At 43.8% G+C, this 11103-nt stretch overlaps 1 protein-coding gene across 1 annotated transcript in view; it reads left to right on the forward strand.

Moving 5' to 3' along the window:
- The first annotated feature begins 7 nt into the window (after positions 1-7).
- The window catches only part of PGM5 (phosphoglucomutase 5), a 201287-nt gene continuing 190191 nt past the window's right edge, over positions 8-11103 (forward strand). The window contains exon 1 of the mRNA XM_019517663.1: positions 8-296. Coding sequence (XP_019373208.1) covers positions 36-296 — 261 coding nt within the window. The 5' untranslated portion in view covers positions 8-35. The remainder of the gene's footprint in view (positions 297-11103) is intronic.

Below are 11103 nucleotides of genomic sequence, written 5' to 3' on the forward strand. Positions count from 1 at the left end.
GGCGGCGGCGGCGGCGGCGCTTGAGGGGCGCGGGCATGGAGGGCAACCCCATCCCGGTGCTGACGGTGCAGACGGCGCCGTATGAGGACCAGCGGCCGACGGGCGGCGGGGGCCTGCGGCGGCCCACGGGTCTCTTCGAGGGGCAGCGAAACTACCTGCCCAACTTCGTGCAGAGCCTGCTGTCCTCCATCGACCTGCGCGACCGCCAGGGCTGCACCATGGTGGTGGGCAGCGACGGCCGGTACTTCAGCCGCGCCGCCATCGACGTCGTGGTGCAGATGGCCGCGGCCAACGGGGTAAGCGGCGCCTCTCGCCCCCCTCTCCTCTGCCTGCCCTGCCCCTCGCCCTGGCTGGGCTCAAGGCACCCCTCTGGAAAATGCCAGCCCTTCCTTTTCACTCCTTTTTGAAAAAGAAGAGCCTTTCCTTTGTAGCAAGGGCTGGGAGAAAACCCGTCGCACCTCTGCCGTGCCCTTGTGTCCGTGCCGTGCGGAGGGGGGGCACAGTCACTATATCGGTGCAACAATTTCAACCCCGTGTCCAGTCAGTAGTAGTAAAAGTGTTCAAAACGTGCCATCATTGTTGAGGCAGCTCATTGACGCAGCCTAGGCACAACTCAAGTCCACTGTCGGGGTGCGCTGGCCTTTGGGTTTCCTGTCAGTGCAGCAAAACTGGTTTGTGGGTTTGTTGTCAGTGCTTTCTTATGACTGCTTGCCTGGAAAAGCAGAGCTTCCACTTCGATGACTTGGTTGTTGCTCACTGGCAATTACAGTGAGCAATGTCAAGTAAATGAGAAGGGTTGTTTGCATATTTTTTCAGCATACGATAGTTTTTTCAGCAAACGCAATCATTTCGAGGTCCCAATATGACAAATTCATATTTAAGGCCTGGCAATGCTGCCAGGGCCAGTGTTGCACTGTGTTTTGTGGCACCCCGGAAAGGATCTCTAGGCACCTGAGGGTGGTGCAGTACCCTGGCAGAGCATCACGGCCTTGCGCCCATTGCTGACCCCTTCTGAACACGCACTGACCTCTCCAAACCTATGGCCTTCAACCTGTCCTTGGGCCCCACTTGCTGCTTTCTGCCCTCTGAACACAACCCGTCCACACCCTGCGCATGTCTTCCCCCTCCTTTTCTTCCCTTGTGGCCGTGTGTCTCCCCTCAGTCCCATGTGTCAGGACTCCTTTCCTGCCCTCCTCCATTCTTTCCATCCCATGTTTGCCCTTTAAAGTGTCACGATGCTCATTTGATGCCACAGGAGTTGCTATAATTTTCAAGCAATGGAGCACTTTGTTAATAAGACAGTGGAGGAGCCTGAAACACACCATACAAGGGCAGCAGTTGCCTGTGGCTTACCACAGTTGCTCTGAAGATCCTGTGTTGCTTTCTAGTCTCAATTTGCTACGTGTAATTTTATCATGGATTTTAGCACTCTAAACAACAGGTGACAAAACCAGGAGGAAAACAATTCCATGATGTTTGGCTTTTTACTATCTCAAGGCAGGAGACTTGGTGATGGTGGTTTATTATTTGCTTTGTGGTATCACCTAATGACCCTGCTCAAGAACTGTGGCTTTAGTGTGTTTACATACTGCATGCCTGCCCTGTCAAAGGTGATCCTTGCTTCAAAGATTTTTCACTCTAATATCACAGCCAAGCGGCAACGAGAGAAGGACAGTCTTAATTTTGACTGCTCCTTATTTAAAAAGGAAGGAAAGGTTTAAAAACTGTAGTGCTGTTGGTTTGGAACAAATATAAGAAAGTGTAATATCGTTCATTTTAATTTTATTTGCATACTTAATCTAGGAGTCCCGATGCTGTATGCCACCTAATAATGCCTTTTATGATATACCACTAGGCTTTGACAATGTAGAGATTTGGGTTTATTTATGCCTAACTGAGGTGATTTTGAAAACCTCAGGAGCAATGCCAACTTTGGTTTACCAGATTCTTTGATTCTGCACTGTAGACTGAAGCAGCTAGGGAAATGTATTTTGATGCTCAATAAGAAATGTGAAACATGAAATAACTGAAGACAAGTTGAAGCAGGGTGTGACGGTCAATTTGATACTTAAAAAAATACCCTACTATTAACAGCAATGCCTCATATATTTTTCCATAGTTTAAATTATCACAAGAGAGAGATACTCATTCCTTCTCTGTTGTTAGCTTTACATGTGTGAGAAAAGACAAGGGTGACAAACAGATTATTTACCAGCCTTCCTTGTGTTGTGATTGCTTACAGTTCTTGTGCTCTGTAAAAACAAACAAACCTCAGAATAAACACAAGATGATTTAATAATCAGGTTCTAAAAAAAGAAACAGATATCATATTTATACATTAGAAACTGATACTGATTTAGACTGATATATACTTTATATAAAGTTACTCTCTCTCTCTCTCTCTATATATATATATTTATTTTAGTCTGATATAACTCGAGGTGGGGGATTTCCATGTATTTCACTTATTAAGGAAATATGGTTATCCTGGTACCATTATAGTTGCTTTGAAATTTCCACATAAAGCCCAAATAAAATCAGTCTCTCTGATTTTACTCTCCAAGCCTGACAAAATTATCAAGAGATAATTAGACTTTCTCTTTGATTCGTCAGTGAATTTTTTTGGAGAGGAACAAGTGTTCCATGTTTGAAATGGAGACCTATTATATATATAATGTGTGGTGTTTCATTTTAAACATGAAAAAATGTGGATTTTGGGTTACCTTTTTTAATCTGAAAATTGCGGATTTTTTTTAATTGGAGAAATCCAGGATCCCTGCTTGTTACACATCAGATGATGTGCTGGGTGAGAGGTTGGGCAGGGTGGGAAGTGATTAAGCTGGGACACAAGTGAGCAAGGCTGGAGGAAGCAGAGCTGGAGGTTTAAGGAGTGTGAGCAGTGTGAGGTGTTGTGCATAGGGAGGATGGTAGCTGAACAGATGTACGGAGGATGCAGGGATGAAAGGAGCTTGGAGTGAGTTATGTAGTGTGCAGTGTTAAGGGAGGGAGGCTGAGCAAAGTTGTTGTGGGCTTTTGGAGTGACTTCTGGAAGTGCTAGCTCTCCCTGCCATCAGGAATCCTGTTGCTCTGAGGCTGAGCAACAGCAAAGGCATGATGGCAAGAACTCTTCTGCATAACCTAGCTGATCCTTAGCTCCCCACACACCAGTAGTAGCCAGGGAGCACTGGGATAACTTGGGAGTGTGTGAAGGTGGAGACATGAGTGGGTAGGGGCTGAAGGGGCCGGAGCATTGGAGACCAGCAAGCATGAGGAGCTAGGGAAATAGATTTGAGAGTCACGGATGGGACTGCTCCTGCCCATTTCTCTTCCTCCTTTTCCTTTTCCTGTTACATTCTTCTTTATGCCCAGAAAGAATGAGCAGTGGACATCCTGGTTTGACAAACTTTTTGTGGGTTGTTGGATCTGAGCTTACTCTCTCCGCTGAGTTATGGGAATCTGTCAAACACAAATGTTAATGTCCACCAGCCCTAGCGTGTGGGAGTTTTTCCTTTCACAATTCCCATGCCAAAAATTTAAGATTACTTTGATACATTATTTAACAATGTGCTGTAATTATTACAGCTCTAGGAGACTACCAGGAAATTATTTGTTCATAATGTAGTGACACCTGACACCTCCATGTGTCCAGGGACTTCTTATGACAAACTCAAAAAATTAAGGTGATAGTAAAGTTTGTGTCAGAGAGAGGAAATAGATATGTGTATTGAAGATGGTTGAGCTAGTGTTAATGATATGCTCATTCTTTTACCGTGAAAATATGTAGGCTGTTAATCATATGAGTATGTGACTAATTTATTACCATCTGCAGTAGAGTTTGTGATTTCTCCATCATATTGCATAGCAGCATCTCAGAGAAGGGATCTAGTGCCTTTGTATGTGTTTAAATGCTTGAGCGGTTTGACTTGGCAGGGATTTACCTGACTGCTGCCTTGGTTGTTTCCCAGTTGTCTTTTAGTACAATGTTGTTTTTATTTGCTCTTATCTTTCTTGCAAAACTTGCTCTCATCTGTTATGGCAGAAAAAAAAATATATAGCGCTTGCGTACACTCTCTCTCTCTCGATATATTTGTCCGTGACTGCAGCGTGCCACTTGGCCATACAGAAGTAGGGGAGACCACAGGAAAGCAGAGATTCACAGTGTCCAGAACATAATCTTCTTGCTTCATGTGTTTTCAAGCTTAATTGACTGAAGCATGTGAGAGATTACTGGGCAGAATAAAAATACATTAACTGACTCCATGTTAATCTATTGAATCGTCTGAAAATGCACAGCTGCATGTAGTAGCAATGCTTAAAAGTGTCCTGGCAAAGTGTTTGTTAGGGTAGTCATCCTTCATTCTTAACGGTTTGCTAGGAGTCATGGTCTTTCTCACTGCAGATTCTAGTCAGAATACAGCATACAGTATCTAGTAGGATATTATAAGGGACATCAAATGATAGTAGTCTTGCAATGTCAGCCTTTTGAATGCCACTACTAGAGATATCCTTTTCATGCCATAGCATGATCTATTGATATGGCAGGTATTTTAACAGCACTTTAATTAGGTACTGGTGTATGGGTACCAGTTTTGACTTTTCCAGCATGGGTCAGTTAATCTTAGAATTCATTATTTAGGAAGTATTTAGTATCAGCTTTGTTTTCTGAGGAAAAGCCAATCAACATCTTGGGTAGAGAGAGTACACAATTGATATATAAAAGGAGAGTCCCCAGGGGTGACCTAGCACATGTTTCTTAGCTCTCTGCAGCCTCCAAACACTTTATAGAGGTACTTTTAGATTTTCACATTTGACATAATGATTCTGGACATGAGCTCTTTGCAGAGGTCATTGTTATTCCTCCACAGCACAAATTGTGTCAGGATGTAAATTTCACTCCTGCCATCATTAGGGTAGGAATGAGATCCTCGTATCACTTCTTAAGGCTGAATGTGTCTTACCCCTTTTGATGTTTACAACAGAAATTAAAGAATCAACTACAGTGGGGAAATAGATTTATGCAGTGTCAGCTCAGCAGAAAAATACATGTAAATGAAAATCTGTAAGAGATCACACTGTCTAATTGGTTCAGTCTATGACTAATATTCTATAACTTGGTTTTGTGTACAAAACCTCTTGAGGAACATATTGAGGAATATATTGTGTTAGTCTGATGATGTCTACCTTGTTCCCTTCCAAAAGTCGCACTAAACTTCTAAACAGGGTTGACTTGAAACTGATACCATCCAGTCTCAATTTTGTACTTGCAGCATTGATGTGTGGTCCAAAGTGTTTTTTTTAGTACACTTTTTATTTTAATAATTTTGCACACTTAACCCTTTATGCCTTTTCCTTATTTTATTCTTGGGATCCCAAGATCCCAAAATCTATGGGATTTTGTAAGGACAAAAGCAATTCAAAGTCTTTGTTTGTAAGTGGTGACATACTCAGGGAAAAAGCTGTTTATCCTAAAATTGTACCTGAAAATGTGGAGTCAATTTATTTGCAAAGTCAAATTATACTTGGAACAATATAGCATGCAGTCTGCACTGCATAACTAATTTATATGCACTCACTTGAGCATTTCAAGATAACTGCAGCCCTATTATTTTCATACATTTTACAAAATAAAATTCCTGTTGTCTTTCTTTTGCTCCCGCATATGCAGCTCTTGTTTAAAAGCTGGCACATATCTCTGACAGCTGTAGTTGGAAGATTGAGTCATTGCCATAGATGGCAGCCTTTCTACATGCTTCATTGTTTTTAAAAAAAGGGGGGGAGGGAGACAAAGATGCAAAACAGACTTTTTTAATATGTGTTTTCCTTGTGCCTCTCTTCCTTGGGAAACATACATAATTAAACTGTTGTGTAGACTAGCAGAAAGTTTGTTGCAATCTATTGAGAAATGTTCTATATTTTCTCTACCCAACTTTGTCTAAGTGCAATTTAGCAGTAGTGATTAACAGCACTAATGTAAGTATCTTGAGAAAGCTACATATTTCCCAGAAGAAGCTTTACATGCAGAGAAGAAGCCATAAAAGGAAAATCTAGTTCAAAATGACTCTCAAAATATTTCTTCATTACTCCCATTGACTTGCATATCCCTGGGTAGAAAAAAGCTGTAGGTGACGTAGCACTGTAAAAGCTGGCCTTTCTTGAACCTAGACTTAAAACTGCTCTCGGACACTTATGTCAAATGTTTATTGGTTCAGCTTGACTCCTGGTGGAGGGAGTTTTAACCTATCCATTCTACAGGAAAAAGTCAGACCAGAGCAACCAAAAGCTGTTTTGTAGTGGAAACATGGCCTCCTTGTTCTGTCCGAAAGGGATTGTATTACAGTGACTGCGTGTAGGATCAAGTAAAAAGTGTTTGTGAAGCAGTTTGATATCTCAGCCTGTTGAATGAAGAAAGTAATAAAATATCACTTTTAATTTAAAGATCCAAAGAGCTTTCAAAAGTGGGAAAGTACTGTATGAACATAAATCAGTAGTTTTTTCTCAAGTCAGTTGTCTGTATTCTGTGTCTCAGTCAGTGAAGGGAAAGACAGCCTGCTATTCCAACTATTCTAGTACAGCCTGCCATACTAGACCTCAGGGGAAAATGTCATCTTTACTAACGTCCTGTCACTTTGTAAATTCTTCTTCTTGGGCTATCCCCCTCAGTCGAGGATGATTGCTTGTGAGAAGCACTTCAGATGTTGGGACTTTAAAAGGTGGTGTTTTACTCTGCCTTGAGAGGCTACAGTGGGTGTACAGCAGTGAAACAGTTAATTCTGAGTCTGATGGGCTCTGATGGTCCCATAGATTTATGCAGCACTTTCGCTGTGCAAGAATACAACCCTTTTTTCAGATTTTAGAGATGAAGATTTGTTCAGTTATAGGAACATGTGACAAAGGACTGATCACAGTAAATTGGAATAGAGAGCACATTATTCAACAATATCTTGACTGAACATGTACAAAATTCAGCTACCTAATATGCATATTAACTGTACATTGCATTCAACCTAGTGAAGAATCTAGGTTGTAGGACTAGTAAAAAAAAAATTGGTCAAAAGTATGTTAGCAGAGAAAAGTGGGATTTTTATTAAATGACATTTTTCACAGAGTAAATATTTCCCTAAAAATATTGATTTTGCTCCTAACAATGAACCCCTGGAACTAAGTCTTTTCCTATCTCATTTGTTTTTCTAAAACAGTCCACAGAGGGAGTGATCCAAACATCTGCCAACCAGGAAAATTAGGGGTGTTAGGGAATGAAGTGATCCTTGAATATTTTATGTAGTTAAATAATATTCACAACTTTAATATCTCTTCCCCCCCCAAACATAATTACAGGAACTGTCAATATTGCAAGCCTAAAATTGTGGGGGAAATGTAATCATAATACTCAGGTTGTTAAATCTCAACAGAGAAAGTTCAGTTGTTTAGTTCAGTTGTAAATATATTTGAGTATTTTAAATGTCCAAAGTTGGGCATTGCTGTAACTTACAGTGCAGAAGAAATCAACAGCACACATCTACATTTGTAAGGTGCAGGAAAAGTAACTTGTGCTTGATTTAGCTATTGGACATTTCAGTGTGCACAATCTGTTTAAACAGTCCACAAAAGCATGTGGTAGGTGAGTGACTGCCTAAGCCTTATCAGAGTACAGCTTTATACAGATTTGTATAGAGTCAAAAGGTTTTGGCCGATTAAGTGCTTCAAAAATGGATGGAGGGGCAGCGTTTTTCCATCTCCTACAAAATAATTGGCTGACCAGCCAGTGGTGAATGTTGAATTTGCATCCAATTATCTCTGTTACATTCCTCGGAGCATTCAAATACCCAGAGACACAAGATTCCACAGCACTGAAGTGTAGTGATATTTTTTTCAGTGTGACTCAGAAACAGTGATCTTGAGTGAAAGAATTTCAGGTAAGACCTGAGTACATGAAGCAAGCTTCTGTGCAGAGCTTCCTCCATTGTAAGGGAAGCGACTTGTATTCCTGGCAATTTTTTTGAGGGGTCTGATGCTCTGACTCATGATCTCGTACTATAGCTCTAAGTCAGGTTGCTGCAGCAAAACAAAGACATTATGGAGTACCTACCTCTGATTGGCGAAGATGCAACAACTTTTCCCATTAACCATGAACATTTGTTTAAGAGACAGAGACATTGGCACTTTCCCCACTGTAACAGGGACTCGAGGATGAGTCCTGTTACTCCCGGAGGGGAAGACTTAGCAGGCGGAAGAGAGAGAGGATCACACCTGGGATTCATTTTGGCAATCTTGCCAGAATAAAAGGGGGATTCCCTAGGAGACCCGTTGCCTACAGGCATTCACGAGAGGGCCGCGGCGGCTGAGTGAAGAGCGGAGCGCCTGCGCACCTGGAAGCAGGCACAGCAGCGGAACAAGGTAGCTGAGGGCCTGCCGAGGCCAGCCGTTCGCGGGACGGACTAGAGAACCCGCTGCAGCTTTCTCCTTTGCCCACACCCGAAAGGACAGACAAGGGAATGGACTGAGAAAGAGAGGGCGAGATCTAGCCGAGACAGCCGGCAGATACTGTTGAAACTTTGTTGCAACTGCAGAGTGCCACAGGCTCTCAAGGACTTAATTGATTAATTAACGCGGGGAATCCCTCCCGTGCCTAAGGCGAGGCTAGGTGCCTTATGCAGCACGGGGATCTTTTAGGTACTGTGGTTGGCTTAATAGGCAATAAAGAGGGCTCGCAGCCCATTGTAGACACACACCTAGCCTCCGAACTTCTTATTTATATTGGAACCTCTTCCTTTTAGTCAAAGTCGTGGCGGGCGAGAACAGGAAGCTCGGAGACCCCTACATCTCCAGACATCTACACCCACAATGTTCTGAGGTTCATTCTGAGGGACTGTTCAAAGGGGAAAGGCTAAATAACGCTAGCCACTTATGTCTTCATAATGTCCTGTGGTAAAATCCTGGCTTCAGGATTTCACCCCTGGTCTTTTTCCAGGTGTTCTGCTTACCTATCCAATTATCCTAACTTCTAGTTTCTTGACGACTAATGTTTTCTACCCCTTCCTCAAACCAAACCTCCTCTGTTCTCTTCTTTCTCCATTCTTGTCCCTACTCCACACTTTCTATTTCCTGGGGGGGGGGGGGGGGAGAGAGAGAGACTTTTTTCTACCCTAAAAGAAGGAGGGGGGTAGCACATAAGGAAGGAACAGATCTTAGGCTTCGTATAGACCATGCTGTTAGAAGTTTGAGGGGTTAGATCAGGTTAAAAATGATTCCTCAATCTAATTTACTAATTAGGTGCTGGGAGCCTGAGCTAAGGTAAACTGGGGGAGGAGCAGTTGGGATGGGGAGGCTTGGGTGATTGGGGGTCTGTAGGGGACTTAGAGGGCTTGGGGTGGGGGTTGGTGGGCTTGGAAAAGCTCTCTGATCCCACCAAACAGCCCCAGACTTTCCCCCTCCCTCTGGTGCAGCCAAACCACCCCCAAACCTACAAACTGCTCCTGGGGTTGGTTGTACAGATGTTCATCAGCCCCAAGAGCCCAACTGAAGTGAGATGGATTGGGGGAGGAGTGGGTGGATCAGAGGCTAGTGACTTCTGGGGGGAGTTGGTGGGATTGCAGGGGCTAGCAGCTCCATGGGGTGGGGGTTTGGCATGATTGGGGGAACTCTCTCCCTTTCCCCCTGACCAGGGATTAGTATTAAGCCCTGAACTCCTTCTCCCCTACCTGGTGAATCAACTACTCTCTCCATTCTGCCCAGCTTTCCCCTTATCCCAATGTACTTTGACTGCATGCTGGAACTGGGAGCAGCTTGCAGGATTGTGGGGTTTGGTACACTCAAGGGGCTGGCTTGTCTGCAGGTGTGTGTGTGGGGGGGTGTCCATATGGGTGTGAGGGGAGGGGGCCAGTGGGGGAAGGATAGGAAAATTGCAGCTTTCCCCACCCCCTGCCTCCCCTAGGTCAGCAGCTGGGTTTTCACAGCCATAGGTCTGTGTTCTGAATATTTACAAAAGTTCAGTTAGATCAGTCTCCTGTTGCAGGGCACTAAGGCATGCCTGCTCCTTTGAGGCAGTAGCAGACTAGCTAGAGTCCTGGGAGCAAGGCAGAGCTCCACAGGGGCAAGTTGCCCTTGCAGCAGGCTAATGAGGGAATTAGCTGGCACCGGTACCCAGTCAGTTGACTAGAAGGAGGCAGGGTCCTGGGCACATATAAGCCCCAGAGCTGGGGCTGACAGGGGTTAGTTCTCTAGCAGCCACCAGGGCAAGGAGCTCTTGCAGGAAAGAACTACTCGGAAGTGTCTGGTTGCCTGGCTTGACACTTGTAAGAGTAATGAGACTCCAGGAACACATAAGGTGTTCATAAGGTGCATGAAGAGTGGTTGTTCCTCAAGGACATGATCCTCGAAGCACAAAAGAAGTCCACTGCCATGCTGAGGAAAGAGAGCAGAAGGGCTCGTAAGCCCTCTTGGCTTAATAGAGATATCATAGTCCTCTTGAAAAATAAGAAAGAGAGAGCAGATTAGAAAGGCTAACTGAACTTAAACTAGCAACAGAAATCAAGGATAAGAAGAAGTCCTTCTTCAGGTATGTAGGCTGAGCTCCTGAATGACTACTTTGCTCTGGTATTTCATGGAACTAAGAGGAAAATGTTACTAGATAAGGTTCAGAATGGGCATGGTGGAATGACTGCCTTCCTGCTGTTGATGTTGAGCTGCTGCGTGATCAGTTAGAAAAGTTAGACTTTTATAAGTCAGCAGGACCAGATGAACTTCATCCAAAAGTGCTGAAGCTGGTCAAAGTCATTGTGGGACCTCTGGTGAAACTCTTCCAAAACTCGTGGTGCTTTGGGGAGGTCCCTGAAGGCTGGAAGAGGGCTAACATTGTGCCCATCTTCAAGAAGGGGAGGAGGGAGGACCCAGGCAACTATAGGCCAATTAGCCTAACTTCTATTCCAGGGAAAATCCTGGAAAAATTCATCAAGGAGTCTATATACAATATGCTTGCAGAAAGTAGTATTCTGAACAACAGCCAGTATGGCTTCGTCGTGGGCAGGTCTTGTCTTACCAGTCTTATCTCCTTCTGTGACCAGGTAACTTGCCACCTGGATAAGAGAGGAGGTCGACACTGTATAC

The sequence above is a fragment of the Gavialis gangeticus genome, unplaced genomic scaffold (assembly GCF_001723915.1).
Source record: "Gavialis gangeticus isolate Ggan-Ray unplaced genomic scaffold, GavGan_comp1, whole genome shotgun sequence".
Taxonomy (NCBI): domain Eukaryota; kingdom Metazoa; phylum Chordata; order Crocodylia; family Gavialidae; genus Gavialis; species Gavialis gangeticus.